Source organism: Varroa jacobsoni, unplaced genomic scaffold (assembly GCF_002532875.2).
Source record: "Varroa jacobsoni isolate VJ856 unplaced genomic scaffold, vjacob_1.0 scaffold_1248, whole genome shotgun sequence".
Taxonomy (NCBI): Eukaryota; Metazoa; Arthropoda; class Arachnida; order Mesostigmata; family Varroidae; genus Varroa; species Varroa jacobsoni.
The window spans coordinates 199,858-223,994 of record NW_019214150.1 but is presented as its reverse complement, the minus strand read 5'-3'; the positions used below and the strand labels follow the sequence as shown (position 1 = coordinate 223,994).

Genomic DNA, 24,137 nt, shown 5'->3' with positions numbered 1-24,137 from the left:
TGAGCTGCTGTGCTATCAATTGTTCTCTAGTTTTCGAGTTAGGCTAGAGTCAGTATTTTTTTGAGTGAATTTGAAGCCGGTCAACACCAACAGATCTGCTGTCTTTCTACCATAGTTTATAAAATTATTCCATTTAAAAATAACAGCATAATCTTATCTTGCGTTAGGTTGAAAACACAAAATGATCTGTATGATTGTTTCATAAAAATTTTATTAGGTTACTTAGCGTTCTTTGCTTAGTTATTATCAGGCCCGTGTTCATGGTCGCTATTACGGTGATGATGATATTCTCGGAAAAGATGAATTTAAAATATGTTGTAAATAAAAAGTACCGCAGTATCCACGCTGATTAAACGTAACCAGCTCGTATTAAATCGAAAACTTGATGAACCTAAATTGGCCGCCTTACCTATCTCGGCACCTGGTCAGCCAGTACAAATACAAATACAATATACAACATAATACATCGCTAGCTGTCCCTTCACGACAAAGAAAAAAGGTACATTCGGGATATTGATACTGAGATTTTTACTAACTTTACACTCGCACAAAAACTTTTTCGCATACCATGCGAAAACTATTGCTACTTTCAAAGCAAGTCAACTGAGCTAACAGAAGGAAATTATTTAAAATTTTTTGCCATATGACAGCTATGGGATATATATGAATATCCCCTTAAATAGTGTTATGATTATATATATATATATAGAGAGAGAGAGAGGGAGGGAGGCAGTAGCTGAAAGTGACTTTGCACAATTTATACTGCTAGTTTTTTGTGACAAATTCCTACTTTTCACCTATGTTATCGTCGACTCGCATACGTAACTGCAGGCTAACCTAAAATAGGCCAACAATGAAAACATCTTTATATCCTTCCCCAAAATGTTTCATTTTGTTTACACGATTTCAGTTCCTAAATCAAAATAGGTACAGATTACCAATAAAGAACTGACGTAGAGTGGCACATGACCACCTCTAGAATTTTCAACAGTAATTCAAAAATTGTGAGATCTTTATTGTGAATATGTTACTTGATATACAGTCCTGAATCTTTCTTCTTTCCTCATGTGGACTCCAAAAAAGAATAGCGAATCATGCTTGATAAATGTGTCACGAACTCGGCATAGGTCATATTAGAGTTTCTATATATATATATATATATATATATATAATATGACGCAACTAATTAGACTAGCACTCGCTTATAAGCAAAACCCGAATTTCGCCTGGCATTAATTTATACGTACTGCGTAGCACGTTTAACGAAACGGCTCAATAGGATCGTGTTATCACTATATAACAATATGGTTGGGAAATAAAAATTTATAGGCTACTTTAGCTTACGAATAAGACTTTTAAGTAGCGACGCTTACCTTGGTATCATTCGGACTCATTTTAACTAACGTGATTGTCAGCTGCAGGCTACCAGCTTACACTAAATAATTTAGCTTTACTATTTCGAACCCAACGGTTACCTCCACTTCGTTACTACTGCAGCGGTACCACCGGGAACACTCATCTAATAGATAGCTTATCAAATCATTAGTTTGCATTTACTGGCCTTTCAAAGAAATGAAGAATTACAATTAGGAACGAAGTTTTGATTGTCCGGACTCTACCCAAAAATACTATTTAATAAAAAAACTTTTATATAAACGGTCTGGTAGATATAGGCTAAGTTTTCTATATTAGAACGATTCTAGGGTTCGTAAATTCCTATATACTAAAAATCAAATATGAGAAACCAAGATTATAGAAAACCTTTTGACTTACGGGAAAATATTTAGGTCAAAATATGGCCATATGGCCAACATGTATTGCTAGTTCGGGACCATCTCTTAGCCAACTCATAGTTTACGTAACTTTCACGGATATCCAAAGTTACGAAAACCCATTCGATACGTATCAAATGCCAATGTGCAACTGTACTGAAGGAATGCATCTTATCTGCAATACAGATTGAAGACAATGGGGCAAACCGTTACGTTAGGGTTCATTGGATGCAAACTTGAGCAGACCCTGTAAGAATGGATACTGGAAAGTAGAGTATAATAAATGAGTACACTTATGTGACAATGATGCGTGCCTGTAATCAAAATTATAAGCGAAGGTTGTGCTACTAGGAATTTTAGCTTAATCAAAAATAAATATCACGTCACCTACGTTCGTACATAGTAATATGATAATGTAATTGCGGCGAAATACTGACTAGACGTTCAAACCGTGGCGCAACTCTGTACAAGACTAAAGATTAACGAACTTTCCATTGCATGTTTCAATGATGTCAGTAAAAATAAGAAAATATTAAATAAACATTCCAGACCATCTCAGATAGTAATTTTATCGTACTCTTTTTCCTTTAAATCACCACTCTCGATGTACTGAAGCATACAACGGACTGCCCGAGTCAATGTTGCATCTGAATTGCTCGCATCTGAGTAACGACTAGCCGAGAGAAGGTTATGCTCATCAGCCAGAAAAAGGGCACCTGTCGCCGCATCAAGGCAAAGGCTAATTGGCTGTCTACCTGTTATGTCAATAGATTTCAGTACGAGATTCTGTTTAAAGAGAAACATACAGAGTATTCGTGATCTAAGTAACGTATCTATGTGAGATGAAGTAAATTTGCATCTATTGTCATAATACCCGAACTGAAAATTTAGTCATTTTTTCAACAGGGGTAGAAAATTGGACGGACAAGGCAGCAGTAAGAGGTCGAAGAATTTTCGACTTTGATGATTTCGTCTCGGCAGTTCGTGCTTGCGCAAACTCGCCAATGCGCACTAGAATACTGTATAAAATAAGGTTATTCTAGTTGATCCGCTCGAAGCAGAATTTTTTTTTTCGTAAAATATCACTTGAACAGGTGGAATAAGCTTTTTAGCTGGTGTTTGAAAAAGTCAATCTTGCCGATTTATATTTGGCCAAACGCGTACATTTATCGCAGGGAGTTTAAATCGAGATTGCCCATATGGAAATGGAACTGCATAAGCCTCTTTTTTTATCAAGTGTGTATCACCCTCAGGCCAGTAGTACCGACGCTGGTGGCTGAAGTGTGTGTACGTATTTTTTTGTCACCATTTGAGATGTTTATATTTAGTGCAGTATGACTTCTTCAGTGCTTGTTACACTCACGCGTAACTTGTTTAATTCTGTTAGGGCTAAGGTGAGTCGTGTTTGATAAGTATTTTATTTAAGTGTTTAGTGGAAAATGCTGTTAGAAATTCTCATGTTGTTCTTTTGAAATTTGCAGCGATCTGGTTTGATTATTCAACAACCCCACTGGAAGCGATTTATCCAGCTGTAAGATTAATCTTTCAGCTTTCCACGGGTGTACCCTAGAAAGTCTGATTTAGGTGGATACTTATGTTGTGCTCGTCGAGACTACCGTAGGCAAACTGCCAAGCTGTTTCGCCGAATAATAAGGTCCATTAGTAGCAGATGCATCTCTTTCATGGTATGCCTTGGGTAATATCTGTAATAGTTTGTAATGTTTCTAATACAGGTATTCCGTAATACCTCTAGCAGTTTTCGAAACGTTGGGAAGAAGGCTTCACATGCCAGCAAATACCATGTCAAATACCAGATACGTCCACAATTTTTTCGGTTGCCAAAGGAATCGATTTCCGCATTTGTGTATGAAATTTCAGCAGTAATACTCTCACATGCTTTGACTAAGTTCATCCCAGATTTAGTAGGACCTCTAAGTGTTAGTTTGATACACTATCCTGGAAACTCCTAACCTTTCTTGGAGCTTATTTATTGGGGGTTAACAACCATGTAACGTGGTTTTTCCCGTTTAAAACCAGCACTCTTGTGTAAGTCTATGACTGAACACGCAAAAGTTTTCTCAAACGTCCTTTCGCCGATTCATTTGATGCAGGTGTCGTATCTGTATTGATCCATGAGCACGCCATCTATATTGTATCGTAAATGCTGTCGGTGATATGGTGTCTCTCCGGGGGGAGGGGGGAGGGGAGAGGGGTATGCCATGGTAAATAAGACATGCTTTTCAGGTTTTAGTATTTACCTTAAAGTATTGCTTGTTTTCATCATGATATCATTGGCTGATGCACAGAGCTACCTCTAAAAATTTAATTTTTTAAGCCTTACCAGAAGCCGCCTTTTCCAAAACTGTTAGAAACCAACTGCTGATATACCACTTTTCTAGACTTTCCTGAATTTGCGACTGTAGACAAAGTGTAGACTTTATATATGTCCTAGTCCTATCCAAAGCCAAATTATCCCTCATATAGAATTCTCTTTATTTCTAAAGCATGGTTAATTGCTCTACTATCAGATCGGAAACTTTACGTATGACGTTTAAGTTAGTCTGTTTAAGTTAGTCTATTTCGTAAGGGATCTTTCAGGCTATTATTAGGCTTCCGATGCAACTTGTCCCTAGTGCTAACCTGTAAAAAGGCTCTTCTGCTGAAAAGAAATCATTAACTCCGTCTACATCCTTTCTATTGTAACTATCACCGTCAAAATGCGATGACAGAATTCTCCATCTTTGTTTTTTCTTTTGAATTTGTACCTATTATATAAATCTTCTGTCTTACGTATGATTTCCTTTCTCCTGTCTCAGAACCACTTATTTTATAGAAATACTCGTTATTTTCTTTTGCAAACATTACTTAAGTCTTGTACATTTTATCCTTTCTGGCATTTCCGTAGTCGGCCGCTTCCTACTCAACTATTACGTCTTAGATTCAACATATGATCCGATATAACTCTGAAATTGATTACCTCGCGTCTGCATGACGGCATATGCTCGAGGTCAATTGATACATCACCTTCTCCACTGGTTGCTTTTTTTTATGCGACTCGTCCCGACCTATTCAAGTCCATCATCTGCCAGCACCTTTATGTCTTCATCCGTCTTAGGTTGGATCTAAGAAATACCAATATAAGCGTTTGTAAGGCATAGCCTATCAGATTGAGACTTCGAGCTCGGATTAGAATTTTTCTGAAGTAACCTTTTAAAACGTCATCGATATGGTGGGAGAGCTATAGGCTTCCGTAATTTATAGCCATGTAGAGTTTAACCAGCATTTACTGTACAAGCCTTCATGTTGTTCGTATGTGTTCCCATCTGGTAGAATACAACCGTGCTATTCAGTCATAGAGCCACCAGCTGATATGTTTATCTCTGAAAATAGTTTTTGTATCTGTTTATGTCTCTCTCGGTCATGCGTGTACATATTCTTGCATCTGGCTTCGTGTTACTCGAAAAGGAACACTGCTTCTTGCAAATTGCTTCTTAACGGGGTCAATCGTACAACCGTAGCATTACTACCAGCACGATCGAAAGTAACCGGCTAAAGAATCAGTGTCCATATATTGGTTCAATGCCAACTGCACTTTGTAGTTTACTACTGGGACACTTGATCAGGAGTTGATTTTGCAGCCTGTAAATTATAGTGCCAGGTCTCCTTTAACGTTTGATATATTTTTATACGATTAAAAAGAAATATAATTATCTTGTTACAGAGACTAACATCTAACCAGGCTAACCAATGGAGCCTATTATTATGTACATTGAGTAAAATGTACGCAAAATTGTGAACCACCCAAACACGAAGTCTAACGTGTTGTCTTCATTTGCTTTTTATGGATTCGGCTTGCTTAATAACCATTTACAGCTCGCAGTCATTTCCTAAAAACACAGGACTGTTTTCAGGCTCCGTTCAATTTAACCTTAGTCCTTTCAATAAGCATTCGAACGAGGAACTTTGGCTAATACTTGACCATGCCCTAAGCGAGCTTGTTGTATAGCACATATAGGACGGTTTGTTTCCGTTTAATATAGTACTTCAAAAAGATATATAGAGTGACTAGTATCTTTTTCGGGATGTAATCAATTAAGAACAATAATTGAATATAGAATTAACTCTTAAAAATATGTGTTGGAAAATAATGTTGGAGGTATGAAGTGCAACTGAAGTACGAAAAGAATACCGCAGAGAACTTCTGGCATATCCACCCACGCAGTTCACAATTAGTCAGACTAAGGGAATTGTACGGGATATTTAAAGGCAACGTTCCAAAAAACTACAAACATTAGCGATTTTACTACTACTACTACTACTACGAAAAGTTATAGCAAAAAAATCGCAAACACTTGTAAGACAATCAAGTCATGAACTCGGCACCAGCAAATCAAGTGTCTTACAAAGTTGTAAATGAAAAAGTTACATTTTGACAATCGTACATGCTATTAGTGGAGATCATCTGGACTAGAGCAAACTATTTTATGAATAATATTTAAAAGAAAAATGTAAACAATTTAAGAAAATAATTGTTTGCGAAAATAATAGCGACGAGACTACATTTAAATTAAATATATTAATTAAAAATTTTTAAAAAAAGCAGTTCATCGACATAATTTTACTTACTGTGCAACTGTAAGTCCACACATTACGATAGAACACAATATAAATTTACCAATTGGAATTGACAGTATGGTGCGGCATTTCGAGCAAAGAATTACTTGGATATTTCTTTCTGGCAGTCCAGTGACTGCTGCAAGTTACTCCAACTTCCGTCAAGAATCTGTTGTACTACGCGTTCAGCAGGACTTAAATGAATAACATTTTTCCGCCACGGTACAGCCTTACGAAATAGATTAGTTGGTAATGTATTTGGCTCGTAATCTTAGGGACACATTGTGGACTACGTTTGAAGTTAGGTGTTGACGCACTTCTTTTCATGCTGATAGCCAGCGATTTTACGGAATGCCTAACGGCGATACCAACTCTACTACGTGAAACATTGCATGGAGCACCTGCGCACTGTCATCGCAATATGAGAGCGTATCCTTATGATAGTCTTCTAAACAAATGGGTCAGGCGAAAAGATTACTCAAACTGGTTTGCCGCTTCCCAGACCCGACTTCAGTGAACTTCTTATTATGGGAGTACCACAAATATAAGATATACGCTAGAAAACGAACAACACTGGATTTATAGGTAGCAATTGGGCAAGAATGCACCGCAATACTAAAAATGATTTTCTTGAAGTTTATGTTCCAATAGCTCACTATTATCAACAAAATATTGACCAGAAATGTAATAATTTGAATATCTGTGATACGAAAAAAAAAAATATTTTTTGTAGGGTCTTTCACGATTCAAATAATACTTTAATGTAAAACAAAGCTGTTCTTTGGGTTGCCGTATATATTGGGCCGTATGATACAACTAGGCTTCATACAACATTAAGCTTTAGAAAACAATAAAAAAGAAAGATTCAATGAGTGCACAGTTTTCACGATCGCCCCAGTGCGTCGATCCAAGTATTTGCCCAGTCATAGTGTATGCACTGGTGATTTCCACCTCCGAAAATGAAGTTATCAAATATCGGACCGAAGCATAGCCCATCTAAAGCGCAGATAATTATTTTCAATCGTTAGAGAGGAATCCTCTAAATTCTCACTAGACGTTCTTTCCTTGTCTCTTTTTTGAATTTTATAACATTGCTCTCTTGGACTCAGATGAGCTACATAAGCCTCTTGCACTTAAAAAGTACTAACTACCTATCATCATTGCACATAGCGACTGTTCACCAAATCAAACCATCAAGATTCTACCGAAAAAACTAATACAATCATAATTTATGATAAACGTAGAGGCGGACGAAAATCATTATGCTGGTAATAATACTAAGCAATTTAGAAATAAATACAAGATACAACACCTCTTTCGTTTTGGCCTCCTTTTATTTATTACTCCGCTTTTATACTTCCACGATTATCACGCCTGCTGTTATAGTCCGCCAACATTCAGCATGTCATATCTTTTTCATTCTTGTATAATAAAGTACATATATAACGTACCTTATTATCTTTCCTACCTAAACAATATAAACAATAATATTGTAATAGTTATTATATGAATTCTTTTCAGTTCTTAGCGTGTTCTTTAGCGCGTATTTTGAAGTAACTATGTTTTGTTTATCTGAAAACTAATAGTCTATTTATTTCTATATTTACAGTAAAAAGCATTGTATACATACGCCGCTCAGACTCTTATCATATCCACGTAGATAGTATGAAATCCATGAATATGGTTGAATATAATCAGCAAAACTATTTTTTTTCTAAAAATTTTACTGCCTGTCCCAGTTCTCCATATCGTAATGGCGTATTATTCCAAACTACGTTTCTTACTGTTGAGCACCATCGCGTGCAGCAATAAAAAAGATTTTTTAAGCAATCTGAGCGTATGTATACGAAAATCACATATTTGAAAATTAGAACAGATGAAATTTAAAGGTTGTATGAAAAAAAATTTAGCCATTTCACTCTGGAACACGACAGCATCGTTTGCTGGAAAAAATATTTTGTTTTCTTAACACTAAATCGAACTAGCTTAATGCCTATTTTTGAAAACGTTTCAACCTGTCAAAACACTTTCAGCAATTACTCAAACTATGCATTTCATTTTTCAGTCTACAAAATACCACCATTACACGAACGAACTTACCAAGCTAATGTGAAAACCGTTTTACCGACATAATTTGTCTACATTGATTTATTGTCACCTCAATGCCATCCGTCTTTGCTAGCGAACATACTGTATTATCCGCGTTTCACATACAGCTTCATCATGTTCGTATGGAATCAAGCTAACTAACGGTATACGCTTCATTCTGTTTAAAACATGATGCTTCTATATCCTTCTGTAACATCATTCACATCATTTCGTCAAGATCAAACGCTGCTTATTTTGTTGCTACTAGAGATTCCTTTTTAGAATCGCCATAGCAAAAACAACAGTAAAACAAAAATCAATAATTTGAAAAGGTAATTAGATGCATAGTAAACAGTAACGATGTTATGATCTTCTGCAATTCCCTACAAAATTGGAGAATAGCGGTACGTCACTTAAAAGCAAAAACCTCTAATTACCTTGGTTGACATTCTCCTTTTTTTACATTAAAATTTATGCTTCCTCTTCCTGTGTTATGGCCCCTAGATCAGAGCTCTGTGTGCTGTTGTGAATCAATCAAATCTGGCTTTCCATTCAAATTGGCCGGTTGTTGCTGTTGTTGTTGTCGGCCATCGTACACAAGCGTCGCCTCACCGCTGTCCTGTGTAGTACTTTCTTTATAGCCACTTCCTTTCTCCTTTTCATATTCTTCAATCATTTTCTTAAGTTCCTCGTCGTACGAGGTCCATTCTGGTACGATCCGAGCTGCAGCCGCAAGCTTTGGCTCTTTCGTTTTAGGGTTGTTGCACTAAGGGGATAATTTATCAAGCCTGATTACTTTCATTTATCCATTTGCAACTTTTTGTCGAAGCACTTCCATCTCTTAAAAAAATTTATCATAAGTAAGAAGAAAACATATTAAAGGAAGCCAGCTCTGTTGTTGTCATGCATGTACCAGGCAAGACAAGCTATATGCCCACAAAGCGAATCGATGCTGCTCAGCAAAACATGGACGATTTACTACACTCACCAAATCGATAGTCTTAGCGTGTGGTTTGGATTCATCGGAGCACCACGTCTCACACCAAAGCCACTCCTGTGGTAGTGATTTTATTGCCACCTGGTGTATCATGTTGTTTGGTAGATCTTGATCAAGATTCGATAGCGAGTTAGGATCCTGCGAGAGACCCTGATACTGACCTCGCAGACGGTCACCAGCAGCGATCCTACGGAACTTCTTCAGATCCACGACATAAAGCGCGCTGTGCAAAAACAACGGAGGTTTGACTACAATAGCAAAATTCTTTCAGAAATTCGGGCTTTTTGCAATCTTCCGTGTTTTAAAGGTGAAAAATAAATCTGTCAGTCGCTAGCAGTTTATACCTGATATGGTATTTCCGATTTCCAAGATGTTGTGACCAGTACCCTCGCTTCCAGAAACGGAAGCCTTCCATATCTTCTCGGCTGTCACAGAACGGTGTGTACCCGTACGGTGCTCCACCGAGATCAAGATCGCGGAGTTCCTTCATATCAGTACGGACCTATCGAAGCAATAAACGTGAGTTTGTGGTAAATGTGCTTGCAATAAAGCATAACCAACAACCAGTAACGGTTTAATATAAAAAAATCGCACGTGTAGATGAAGTTTATTAAACCCTGCATGATACTACAGCAAAAATTTGGAACTGTGGTAAAGTATGCATTTCCGATAGCTAATGATCTCAGTTAAGCGAAACTGCATGAAACGTAACTTGTATCTAGACAGCTACCAGCGATCTAGCATAACATTAGGTAATTAATGAAAATATTCTTTTCATAAAAAACATTCAAATTATGTAATACATTCTTAACATTGGATTAAACGGGCGTCACAAACTTGAGATAATTATGAGTAACTCTACTCGATAAGTTACAACAACAACGGTTACTCACAATTTGATCGGCATCCACAAAGATAATTTTCTTCACACTAAGTGGGAACAATACATCCAGGAACAGAATCTTGTAGCCCCAAATGATCCTAAATCGATATTAAGAAAGCAATTAATTGGATACTGTGTAAGTTAAGTGAATACATGGTCTTTAAAGCTAAATATTTCTGCAATGTCTGAATATTCTTCAACTAGCCGAGGGATTCAACCTACTAAAAAAACTTAAAACTGAAAAAGTACACAAATTCAAATGAATCGTAAAAATATGAACTATAAAATTCGTGGCAAACAGAAAGGATATTCATTTTGTGAATATAAAGATCCAAACCTCTGCTTCTCAGTTTGTTGGTTAAGCCACCGGGGCCATTTGTATTCAACAAGCTGGTACTCGAATCCGTAACGACGGGCGTAATACGGTAGAACATCTTTCATTGAAGGCGAAAGGTAGTTTTTGAGGAACCAAAACTTGACTTTACTATTCGTATTCTTCAATACTGACAGCATCATAATTCTCAATAGACGCTCGTAGAGGTGACCTGTAGCTACGGAAAATATGTTGATAACATCATCCTCTGCATCTTTCTCCTTATCGGCACCTTCGCCAGTTTTGCCTCCTCCCAACGAACTGCAACAGCGCAAAAGATATTAACACGTTAAGAACAAACTAGCTTTACGCTATAAATTATTCACAAGTTTCAATCGGTTATAGCCTTCCTGTAGTCGTTTGTTAAAAAGTATTGGTTTCATTTGCAAGCAAAAGTCTGTAATTTACAAGGTATGCTACTCCCCAGAAAAGAAGTTTCAAGAAGTACTTACACTCAAAATTCTATCAACAACTCTCTAGAGCTGTCGCGAAAAGGTTTTTGCACGTAATCATATGGTGCAAAAGCACCCAAGTCAGAATACCTAAAATCCGTTCTGCTGTCTTCACAAATAGTCAAACCAAATTAATCTGACATGAATTATTTTACATGAACTTTAATGCCTTGTTGCGTTTGGCTTTATGTATCATTCAAGCATCGAATTATTTGATGGCTTGTGTTTAATGAAATGCGTGATAACTAAAAAATAGCTTAACAATTAGAAAACTTCATATCGCCGCAGGTTCACGCAATACGGACTAAGCGATAAATGACAAATTTTAAATTCGTTATACTATGCTAATAGCGATGATATGATATGATATGGTATGATAAAGCTCAGACATGTGTCCCTTCACCTGATAAATTCAGTCCAATTCTAATGTTATTCTTATAGAAAACTGTATTGCAAAAACGGGAACTAAAAAAAAATGTCTGATACTTATTTACGCAATGATAGACAAGCTCAGTTCACTCTACCGTTATATAATTGCGTATATAATTTTCAGCCACGAAGCAAGGCAAATCTTAATATAATAAAAGCAACCCTATTAAGACAAGATAAGTGTGTGAGCCTAGCATTGTGCAACAACTGCATATTAGTGTGCATAGTAGTTAGTGTCAATCAATTTTAATTGCAAAATATTTCGTTGCATAAGTTTCTATATAAATATTACGCAACGCGAGCCGTACATGCAGCGTCATCTATTGTATAAAAAGCTGATTGATCAATACAACCGCATGATTAGATTGACAGATTAAACTAGCTATAATGGTAAGATACATCAACCGAATATTAACCAGAAAGTGTCGTGAAATGCAAACTTGAAGTGCATTCAACATAGAGATAACGTATTATTTATGATAAGTGATGTAGTAATATAAATAATTCACTAACGTTCACAGTTCTCTTTAAAACTCAATAAAATAGTCCCTACTGAAAATCGATTAACACCATTCTACTCTGCGTCGTATAAATAGTCCCGGAATCTAGCAAGCATCACTTGCAGCGATGTATGGTCGCCAACTCAGTGTTCTAGACCGCATTCGTTCTCAGTAAACTAAAACCCTATGTTGCCAACACATTCCGCTATGCATGTTTTCTTGATCGTGTCCGATCTGTCCTGTTGCCCTAACTAATTTCCATAATGTCTTCTTGAGCTTACGTACAGGACCAATGCAAAACACCCTAGCACAACGACACGCGCCGATCACCTTGCACAAACGTACATATTGCTATACTTGAGTCACTCTACCTCTGAGCTGTCCACCAATCTTTGATCACGTTCCAGTTATGTCGCCATTCCTCAACGATTCCACCGATCACCGGGATGCTAAATGACCACCACCAAAAAACCACCATCAGCGGCATGGCCAAAAAAATGTTCGAAGGAAAATACTCCACAAGGTGATAACGAAACAGAGCTTTCTGCATATAATTATATGCAATTATCTATTAAAATCACAATAACTTTCGGTAAAGTCACAAATGTCTGCACGTTATATAGGATAAAGAGAAGTTACGTTGAATCTATATAAGTTGGGTGACACGCGAAAGACTGGCGTTGGCTTCCAGATGTTAGTTCCCCGATACTGTGTGTCATGTCATTGGAGTCTGTCGTCCTCTGTCACGGTTTTCCTTGGAACATTCTAAGTTACTACATTTCTTAACACGAAAAACGTGCAGCGAAGATTTGGAGCATTAATGCTTGCAGTTCAAATGAGATGATATTATCACTTATCACCACGACGTGAACAGCTTGACCCCCGATAGTAATCCCGCTGAGACATTAAAGCTCAAGCTAATAATTTTAGCATACGATTGGTGAGCAATTTAATGCTAGATGTCTAAAATCTGAATTTGCTGTTTCGATGTTAAAGAAAAAATAGAGTCGAAGGAAGCCACTAGACGGTAGGGCTACTCAACCATTTGCCAACAGAAGAAGGATTACGTCACCGCTTCATATTTAGAACGAATACTTAAAACAGACCAATCAATAATTAGTAAAAAAACATTCATGAACATGAATTCCTTTCCATGCTCTTAGTTATACTCACATGTCTCATGCATTGCATACCTTGTAATTGAATTCCAGATTCCGTCATCTTGCGAATCATCATCCACAAGAAGTTCTTCATGCTCTTTGCCAGGGCGTTTTGCAACACGAACCTTCAGGACCTGTACCATGGGCAAAAAATATTCTTCCTTAGTCAATTACTTGAGACAAATTGAAGCAAACATATGCTAGCGGTAAGTTAAACTAACCAAAGATCTAAGGTACTTTAATTAGCATTTACCATTTCCATAACACCCATTCATGTTTTCATATTAAAAAACCTTAGTTGCTTTTTATATACAGCAATGGTATGAGAACAAAGTTTCAGAATATTATTTGTTTGTTAAGAAAATTATTTTTTATCTGGCAGTTTCTTGACAAGCATACTCTTTGACGCTACGATCTTTCCAGCCTACCTTTGAACGAAAGTTTGTAACAAGAACGGCAATATCGTCGCCACTCTTTTCGGTGTTTTCTGTTGAAGCGACATCGTACAGCTCGCTGCTTCTACCATCACGAATGCGAAGAAACCACGTTCCCGGATTGGCTTTAAGTTGGAAGTAGCCCTATTATACGTTACCAAAAACATGAACGAACATCTCAATAGTCACCTCAAACTGTCGCTCGACATTTTGAACAAATATGGATGCGGCGTAAAATTAAATTCACACGTACCAGGTTAGCCATGACGATCGTATCATACATAACAGGGTTCGCGGGAGACCCAAGAGTGAATTCGAGGCCGCGTGGAGGCGATCCTGAGCTTTGTTCAAAGCAGTGACCTTCAACCAGGAGATGCTCCAATTCGAATTCGGCTACCACACGACTTTCAACATCGGCCATTCGAATATTATCCAAATCGTAAATTGAACTGGATAACATCAAGGGAAAGAACAATTATATTCACTATGAAATGGCGTGATCAACTATATATATATATATATATATAAAAAAACTATATATATATATATATATAAAAAACGTAAATATGCATCATGTAATGAAATCGCTTTAACTGATAAAAGTAATTGATAAAAGTATTGGGGTCAACATTAGTAAAAGGACGCATATCTTACCTAACTGCGCCAATAAGCCAATTTTCTGGAGTGGCCATGGCAAGGGTTAATATGGGTTTCGATGGAAGTCCGACGAATACTGCGCGTGGTCCTGAAAGCTCTCCACTGGGACCAAACTGGGGCTCGCTCGATGCCACGAATCTGGTTCATTGACAGAGTCGAGAAGCATTAATAAAATATTTCATCGTTTTACGTAATCTCTAAAAGCTTTCTAATGACTTAGGTGCAACATTTTAATACGACGCGCTAGGCTACTTTTTGACTTTTAATAAGACCTAAATGAGCGCTGAATCTTACGTATGATATTACAAAAATACCCTACTACATACACTTGTAAAAACTAAAATTACCTGTAATAGGTCTTTAGTGGAAGCTCTTTATTTCCATAGCTACAGCTAAAGAAGACACGAATATCTGCGTTCACCACTTGCTGCAGCAAAAGTAATATCTGGGAAACCTTCTGCGCGCCTCGAGATGCGGGATCTACTATGACCGTAATGTCATGAGCAGCCGAGTCCTTATCCTGTGGAAGAAAGAATTAAACGTTGCAAACACACATAAAAACCGGAGTCAGAACACCAAAAAATTATCAATTCTTTGAATTTCTTTACATATAATCGGCTCATGCCCAAATAATATTCAGCTCACCTTACGTGAAACGTTGATTACGCCATACTGCTCAGTGGCAAACTTAACCTCATGTCGAACCTTTCTCTGGGCAAATCTCTGTAGAACAGAGCTTGCCTTCATCATCACATTGCTACTGACACCATCCAATAGCTCCATAAGCTTGACGCCGTAGATGGCCATGCTGAGTCGTTCAAGAAGATTGAAATCCTCTGCAGTGAAGTCCTCGCTCTCCGTTAATGGGCCTAACAGTCTTCCGTTAACAATAACTGCACGTAAAGAGGGCTTTAGCTTGAGAGTGCGAGCGAAAGCTTGATGAAGAGCTACAATCGTCGATAGTTCATCGTCCGGAAGTAACTTGAAGTTGGCTATACACAGTGTACACCGTGACGCATTGTTACTATAAGGTACAAGTCGTCATCACTGATTTCTTAAATAATATTATTTATATGATAATTATCAGATTTTCCATAACTTGTCAATTAACAATTTTTTGTAGAGCTTTTCAAAGACAAAGTAGGTCCATGCACAGCATACTTCCTGAAGGTAGCAAATCAGTCGCCTTGACTTTTCCTGATCCAATTTTATCCCAGTTTCGAACTAGCCTGGTCAAGAACTGTCGTGTTTCCATGAAACTTAGCGATCGCAAAGCGGACTCAACAAAAGTTGTTAGTTCACCTGGAATTTATCGCTCGAAAAATTTATTCGGGTGTCAGAGCAATAAAATGTAAGAACTTGACTAGACATCTCGTCAAAAAACATTCCAATTAATATCTGCTTGAGGAAATTAAACTAAAAAAAAAGCTGACTAAACCATTTTTACGACCAACGGGTGATTCCAGAAAGAATGACATCGTGAAGAAATCTTACCGGCGGTCGCAGCTTTCTTGTTGTTATAGATAAATCCAAGCCGTGTGTGGTCACTGTTTCCAAGATGTTCTAGGGCGTGACCTAGTAAATTCCGCCCAGAACTAGTGTCAAAGTCAGCGACAATCCACATCGTTAAAGGCACTGACGCAGTACCTTTACCCAGATGCTGCAAAGTCTGAGCAAAACTGGCGCCCAGATCAGCTGCTGAGAGGTTTTCCATCTGCCATATATATTTATAATCACACATTAAGCAAAGATCTGTACACAAAGCTGATTCTTCTTTAGAGGCTTGCTTTTATATGTGCGCATTAATCTAACTACACTATGTTCCATACAAATCCATCATCCAGGTAGAAATTTAGAGAAGTGTTCGCTTTAAACTGATACGACACTTACCATATCAGCATTGATATCGGTGACAGTTCTGCCGGTAAAGTCAACAAACACGGTGTCTTCTCTGCTGGGCGGGTTGAGAACGCGTTCATTCAAGCGAGGCATTATGTTATCACGAGCTATGAATACCAGGAACGAAAACGATTAGAGTGGTACAATGAAGTCTATGTCAAAACACGGAAGTAGATAAACATCAACTACAGCTAAAAATGTTTGTGTTTTTATATCTAGAAGTTTTTAGGTAAATAAAACTTTACAGTATATATCATTATCGTCTCATGTCCATATTCATGTCCTTAGAGAAAAAAAGAGTAAATCCTACTCCTTTAATGATAATGAAGGTGCTTTTATTCATGATTTATAAATAATAGAGGTACTCACTCATAAGGTAGTCGATGACAAAATCGCGATCAGTCAGTTCCCCTTTGTAAATCGCTCGTTGTATTTTCGGAGTTTGCTTCATAATTTCCGTCAAAACAGCTTCCTCGAACATGTCGCCTAGTATTACAAAAGAAGCACCATTTTATTACAGTTGATGTTTTCACAAGCTTGAGATCTTTGGTTCGTCATAACTAACGAAAACCGGGCGACAAGGTACCTCACAAGACATATGGCAATATGTCCTATAACCGGGACTTACACGGTCTGACTTACCCTTGAGATTCTCCTTTTTCAGTGAGATGCCATTAAGCATAGCCAGTGGAGGCGTGCCGACGCCTGCCCGGTTGATAAAATCCCACGCGAGCTAAAGGTAAAGCACTGGTTGTTAAATTAACCTTCTTTTTGGTTATGCGTGCATATATTATTCATCAGATATATCGTATTCGTGAAAAAACTGCACAATAATGAGATATTACATGATCGTAAGTTCGACAACAACAGATCACGTTTTTGAGAAAGCACATTTTGGACCTACACAGTTTCACATCGGTTAAACATTAGTGTTTAAGATTTTGGAGAAATGTGTAACTCCTATAAGGCCTTACTAGATACTCACCATTCGTCCAGTGTCATAGTCGCTGTCGGCACCGAACACCATTTCGATGTCTTCAGAGGGAAACTTTAATTTAAACATTGATATCACCCTTTCAGCTTCGATGTAACCTTCATTTTGACTAGCATACACCTGAAAATAGAATATACCTTTGAATACCTTTACTATGCACTTATGTCATGTGCGTTTCATAACGCTTTATGAGTCTGAGTAGCCTAAAACAATAATGTTCGGTAGGGCGTGACTCAGTCCCGAAAAGTCACGCCTGCATTACTAACCTCTGTGATAAAGGCGAGTCCATCGAAGGGTTTTTTCTCTTGAGAGATAAAATTAAAAGCATTCAAGAGCGCTACGCCACCATTAGAAATTCCAGTTGCATCTTTAGATGGGTTCACGGCAAAGACAAAACCGATCCGCAGAGGGGCCCTAATGAAAGACAAGAATCAGTTTTTTTTTTTTAGCTAGAGTTAATAATAAAATAATGTGCGGAACAGATGTGTTAGTTATCCTTCACCACAATTTGTTGAGCTTAAAGTGGGTTTTGAGATAAATGCACTACACTTAATATCTCATTAGTCAATTATCCAGCTTCTATTGTCTTTAAAACTTACCTGTGAATGTAGAAACTCTCAGCAAATTTGAACATGTCCCTGCACTCTGGCGCAGCCGGATCGGCCACAATCACTAAGTGAAATATATTACGTCTCACAGACCTGCAGGGTGCAACAATTACATTATTATAAGCATTCATTTCTAGATTTTGTTTTAGTAACAAAATGGATTAACGACACAAGAGTATCGAAATTATAAACTGGAAACCATAAATATGTACACTTGTAAAGTTCGTACTTCAGGTACAGACAGAAACATGCATTTTTTTCTTCTTACCTAAGCATTCCTGGATAAGTGGGTCGGAGCATTTCTTGTAGGCTTCTTGGCCAGTTCCTATAATCTGAGTCCAGTTCAATGTCATTGATATACTGTACTGCGGAATCTCGAATGTCTACGCCGTACACGGAGTTCCTATGTTGGGCAGCACCAGTTATTAACATAATTGTATTTACCTCAGTCTCAAACTCATACAAAAGGTAAATAACACTACGATTGATTCATATATATGTATTTTATTTTTATTTCTATTTTTTACAGATATTTCTTTTTTACAAATTTTAAGAATTTAAGAAAATAAAAAAAAACAAAAAAAATAGTATTTATTTTTAAAAAAATGTCAAAAAGATCTCACCGATTTTCTATAATGAACACTTACTTGATATTCAAATCAAGCTTCATAAGTTTCGGGATCGCCTCTGTTTCGACTCCAACATCCCTTAAATCCTCTAATAGATGCGTTTCTTGTTTAATTGAATCCAATAGAACAAACATATCGCTCACCTAACAAGGTCACGTTCAAACGGCGATTAAATTTAACCCGTCTGTTTTACTACTATTGCTCCATAAGTATTATTTGACTTATTCTTACAAAAAGATTTCAACGAAGGAGGTTAGAAATTTATTAAAAAGAACCTCACAGCATACGTATTTAATTAATAATTAATGAAAAGTGAGATTTGGTAGTTAAAAATCAATTTCTAAAGCTTATCAGTAAACTAATTTATTTTTACCAGGATTTAAAAAACGCCTTTCACCCATAGCATGTTTTTGTACTACTTCTGTCAATGCCGAACAGAATATATATATATATATATATATATAGTAAATACCGAAATATCAGAAAGAACTTGGAAAATGACACTAACTCGAAAAATTCCTGATCAGTTCGCTGTATTAGCAATAGTCTCTCTTATTTCACTTATAATAAAGTTGATTCTTTTTTTATGAGAATAGTCTAACCTCTAAGTCATAATACAATCCATTGATAAATAGAGCCGTATCGGTAGTTTCGAGATTGAGGTAGGCCTGAAAATACTTCTTGTTACGTTCAACAGCGCTCTTCAGATCTGGGTCTATCTTCTGGCTCGTCAAAGAACTGTAAAGTATATGCCAAATAACAAGGATCCCTAATTTAAACTCTTCATATAAATTATATTTTTTTATGAAAAGAGAAGTTGACTTTCTAAACTCTTTATCACCGTTGCGTTCTTCTATCACTTTAATACTGATACATCGTACCTTTATTAATATTTACTGTATTGTATTAGCAACTGAATATAAGCCCACAAGTCAAAAATACTGCATTTTCAAAATATCTGTCTCCGTGTTACAGCAATATTACCTTGAGACACAGTTTAGACTGTATCTTTCAGCTTACCGTGCAATTGAGGGGAAGTTGTGTGCGAGGTCTCGAAACATTTTTAGCTGTCGCTCGGGCGGAACCTTGAGAATTTTTGCAGCGAGCTGAAGACTCAATTCTTCCACTTCGCTCTCTTTTAGGTTTGTCAGTTCCGCGTCCTTGAGTAAAAAAATGAATCGAAATCATTGTAAGTAATATTTATAATACCGTAATACTTGTAATTACGACAGGCTTATAATTACTTACTCTAATTTATCTTTTCATACGCATATCCATCCTATAATTTCCTAAAGTTGATCACACATGCTATAGATTTTTTGGTCTACCACTAAGGTCCTGTAATATTATATTCATAAATCCTGGTATATAGATCCTGGTAAAAAAAAATATAGACGCGTTTGAAAAGGACATATTTTACAAAAAAATTCGTAATCATATACCATTATATGGATAATGTCCCTATCGTCGTTATGGCCCTCCGAAGTCTCGACAGTTTCGTCCTCTGCCACCTCCTTCTCTTTATAGTTTGTGTCGTCCTGGGATTTGTACTCCATTGATTTGAGAGCCATTTCCACCCCGTAGCCGCTGAGGCGAACTTGTCGCCGAACTGGTTTCTGTACGATAAACAAGCATTAATCCAAGACATAAATTCTGCTCACAGTAGTCAATACATGTCCTACAACTTTTTTCACTGCACTTAACGTTCCATATTCGAAACGCGTTTAATTAACACGTCTCGCTTAGATGTTTCGATCAGCTCCACAATATTTTATATTCAAATTACATATTTAGATAATTATTTTTTATTTAGATTATATATTCAGATTCATAATATATATATATATATATATATATATTTAGCTATATTTAAATTAAAGTTAGATTCATACACAAAAATGCACCACTCAGTTGCCTATAAGCTTAAAATAAAAACGTCACAGAGATTATAATTTGCGTATACGGGCTCTTCGCAAAGGCCTCCAAATGATCTAAATCATAATTAGTTCAAATATTATCCTCCATATCGTAACATAGAAGCCTAGCATGTTCTAGCATAAACGACCTATTTCCATGCACAAATCAGCCAACATAATTTTTCGTTACATATCTCAATTTTCAACTTACATGGACATAGTGACGAAGAATATATCGAATTTTTCGTTGACTATACCGCTTCAATAGGGCGTTATGATATCTAAAGAACGGCCAGTAAAAAGCTGTTAATTAAGCACTTTTGAATAACAACGTTATCAGAAATTTTCCATTTTTAAAGTAGTAAAATATGATTGATGGTGAAGTTGATAAGTTGAAAAAAGACTTACTTCTGAAAGCCAGTTGATACCATATCACCGTAAAGGACAACTGGCATACCATTCGATAAAGCTCCAAATTCATGGTCAACACCGTAAATATCAACTTTTCCCTCGATTCTGAAATAAAGACATTTTGGCAAAAATACGTCCATAGTTATAGAAATTAGCAATGAGATAATACCAAAGTTAACTATTTATATTCAATATAAAAATACTCAAATGTTAATCGTGTAAGAACTTCTTATAAATATATTGTACTGTTAATTTATCTATTTACTTATCAATACATGGCTAGCATCCTAACGAACATCGACCTGTGCCGATACAATAGTTAACACATGCAGTAATTAATATGCTGTCAGTATCCCAAAATAACGCAGCAAATATCAACTTTCATCTTAAATAACTAAGCAAAACTATAATCACGGATTATTACTGACTTTTTATCGATGAATCGATCAATTTCATCAAGAGAACATGTGAACTCGTTACCGGGAAACTCGAGCACAAATTCACAGTCAGGAAGCTTCTTGTCACGCGCAATCTGCAAAAATCATTTATGTATAATAAGACAAAAGGGAAAAACTTGTAAACTTTAGAAGCATATAACAATACCTATCCTTTCTGTAGAAAGTTGCACTGTCTACAATTGATAATGCAAAAATGAGTTAAACCATCAGGTGTGTATTCACCTGTTGGAAGGTTTCGACAGCCGGTGAATGCGCTCTTAAGGCGAGCGACAACTTAAATAGTGCAAGTCTACCCTCGCTAAGTTGTCGGGAAGCCAACTCCACTATGGACTCGTACTGAAGTTTTTCGGAAGCTGAAATCCAAAGGCAACCAAACACATTTTTATTGGTCGTCAGATGTGTTGATGCTGTCGTGGTGTGTTGTTGGCTTCTTTCCTATTTCGCCCTTCTTCTGCTTAATGAGTATTTCGTTACGCCATTAATGAATAATCCCGTATTTTCCAGAAAACATCTAAATTTGTACCCCCTTAATCTCTGAGACTGACACGAGTACATTATACAACCTTATCTGCCGTCCAGACGTATCTGTCTGCCGCTTTTTATTCCAAAGATATCCCACGTATAATGGCTGCATGGATTTGCTTTTTCGTTAGTTAATCAAACTCCACCGTGACGGCAACTGTGCCGTACATTTTGGCGGTTGATCGTATATTTAAAAAAAGTATGTCTTATCTTTCTAATCTGTGACATTACCACACAGGTTGAATACTCAGTTTAATATATGCGATCCGCATTTGCACCATTTTGGCAGTTTATATCGGTTCGTAACTATTATTTCCTCTAAATAATAACAGCGTACCTTTGATAAAGCTTTCCAGGTCAAGAGTCTGTAGATCGGTAACAAATTTCCAAAATGAATCTGCACCATCTTCTGCAAAAAATTCTGCGGCTTCCAGGTGGAGAGGTGTGTGGTTCCAACGAGCATCCAGCGATACTGTGAGTGGTTTTTGATTTAACTGAAATATCGATAATGTTACGAATGAGCATTGATACAAGCATAGGACGAATGAAGAGCTCGAACTCGTTCCGAATCTATTTCAATAGTGTACGCAAGAAAAGGGTAACGAAATGTGCAACCTGTCATATTTCAATCGCTTTGGGTAATGCTCGATTTTCACACAGCAATTGCACCTTCAATGGTAGAAACGTGTTGTCTTGTGGGCTTTGTGAGATCGATCGATTCCTTTAATAATAAGGCGTCTATGTAAGCCGATCGCATACATTGAAAGAAAATTAATGAATGCTTACATAAAGCTCGAACATATGTCTGACAGAGTAGAAGCAAAACCGAAAATACTGATTTAATTTGTTTAGCCAAGCTTCATTTTTTTAATATTCTTTAAAGGGGTTTAGTCTTTTTTTTTTTTTTTTAATATATCATAAACTTAAATAAACTTTAACACTGAATCTTAGTCCACCGTGCCCATCTGGATACAGTCGAGCTCAGTATTTAGCAACTATAGTAACTGAACCGATTTCATCGTTTTCAAACGCAACTCCCTAGGGACGTACAACCACGAATTATGTCAAGCGTGTTTTGTTCGACTCAAAATGTTTACTGAATGTATGTTATTGTTATTTCCACAGTAGTTGTTCATAACATTTCAGCGCCACAGCAGGTGCATCAAAAAAGCATCGTAATGGAGCGGTGTAAAAATTGCATGTACGATATAGATAGTTTATGTGTGGACATTTGCATTTCATGCCATTAGAACGTATACGTGTACTTTGCAGCATCACAGATAGATATTGGCGACGAAAATGAAACAAAGGAGATTCTGAAGTAGTAGAAGGTACAACGCACGAAACGATTTTCTTTATATAGGCGAATGTATTTCTATACCTCTGCTTACCAGAAAAGCAGAGCTGAAATAAAAAGCAAATTCATGCAGACAAACTTTACGGAAATGACAATATGCATTGAAACCAAATTTATAGGAGCATTCAGGATTAGATATAGCGAAAACCGAAACCCGTCAGTTTACTAGCTAGGGTTCAGACGATGTGCAAATTAGCTTTTAACATGGTTAGCATTAGTTCTTTTTTTGTTACGAATTATGTAAATCTATATACAAACCTTGCCAAGTACCGCATAAGCTAGAGACGTAAGTAGTAAACAGGAAAAAACATTCCGAACTGTACTCTGGCGGGGACCAGATGATTTCCAGATAAATATCGCAGAACTCATCGTGAGGTGTCGTGTTCGATTGATGGCAATCGAACGTAAGGCGAACGCACCAGTAGTATTCTAGTGGCTTTTTGTTTCTACATCATCACGACTCGATTGAGATCAGGTGTTTGTCTACTTGAATTTGATGAGATAATATCACAGATCAAACGAACAACGAGAGTAATTATTTGTGAGAGCAGCACATCCACGCACGCACACATACACAACTAAAGTCAGTACACCAAATAACCACTTATATACTATACGTGTTACTCGTCTATAGAAGATCTTGTCAGCACTGGATATGGGATGTTATTAGCAAGTTACGCCGCTCTATGCTAAACACCCAGTATGATTATAGTTACACGCCTGTAACGGATTTATAGCGCTCTCTACATGTATGCATAAGGCAAGCGAGACAGAAATGTTAGACGGCTGGTTCGAAACCACAAGAGCACATTTACGCGACTAGAGTCGCTTCACTGTACTGACTTGTCGACCCTTCTTTTTTTTTCCGTCTACCACGGAGCCTAACTACCGCTTCGAGCGACCGCTGCGCCTACCATGGTACCGACAACCGGCCAATCAGCGTATGCCAGCAAGAGTGCTTGTTCTGTTTTATGCTGTTTACAA

The 24,137-nt window shown here is 37.1% G+C and overlaps 1 protein-coding gene across 2 annotated transcripts; it reads right to left on the bottom strand.

Moving 5' to 3' along the window:
* Nucleotides 1-7,701: 7,701 nt before the first annotated feature.
* Nucleotides 7,702-23,634, bottom strand: Uggt (UDP-glucose-glycoprotein glucosyltransferase). Of its 2 annotated transcripts, XM_022846671.2 has the most exons (31): nt 23,412-23,634; nt 22,134-22,290; nt 21,497-21,627; nt 21,245-21,348; nt 20,814-20,921; nt 20,617-20,686; nt 19,932-20,105; nt 19,510-19,649; nt 19,092-19,227; nt 18,508-18,632; nt 18,129-18,263; nt 17,852-17,953; nt 17,519-17,666; nt 17,244-17,372; nt 16,901-16,991; nt 16,628-16,744; nt 16,250-16,365; nt 15,854-16,073; nt 15,521-15,661; nt 15,005-15,351; nt 14,707-14,879; nt 14,357-14,497; nt 13,956-14,151; nt 13,697-13,846; nt 13,302-13,402; nt 12,480-12,557; nt 10,692-10,988; nt 10,365-10,452; nt 9,816-9,973; nt 9,463-9,694; nt 7,702-9,240 (listed from the first exon to the last, which is right to left on the bottom strand). In XM_022846671.2, exons 1-31 carry the CDS (start codon nt 23,520-23,522, stop codon nt 8,980-8,982), a joined length of 4,677 nt encoding a protein of 1,558 aa, XP_022702406.1. In that variant the 5' UTR covers nt 23,523-23,634; the 3' UTR covers nt 7,702-8,979. The 2 variants fall into 2 exon arrangements, with proteins under 2 accessions (XP_022702406.1, XP_022702407.1); XM_022846672.2 differs by lacking the exon at nt 12,480-12,557.
* Nucleotides 23,635-24,137: the final 503 nt, after the last annotated feature.

Coding starts and splice junctions, on each gene's coding strand:
- Uggt (XM_022846671.2), bottom strand. CDS start 23,522: ATGAGTTCTGCGATATTTATCTGGAAATCATCTGGTCCCCGCCAGAGT. Junction 22,291..23,411: donor CTTATGCGGTACTTGGCAAG/GTTTGTATATAG, acceptor TCGATATTTCAG/TTAAATCAAAAACCACTCAC. Junction 13,847..13,955: donor CGATCGTCATGGCTAACCTG/GTACGTGTGAAT, acceptor AACGTATAATAG/GGCTACTTCCAACTTAAAGC.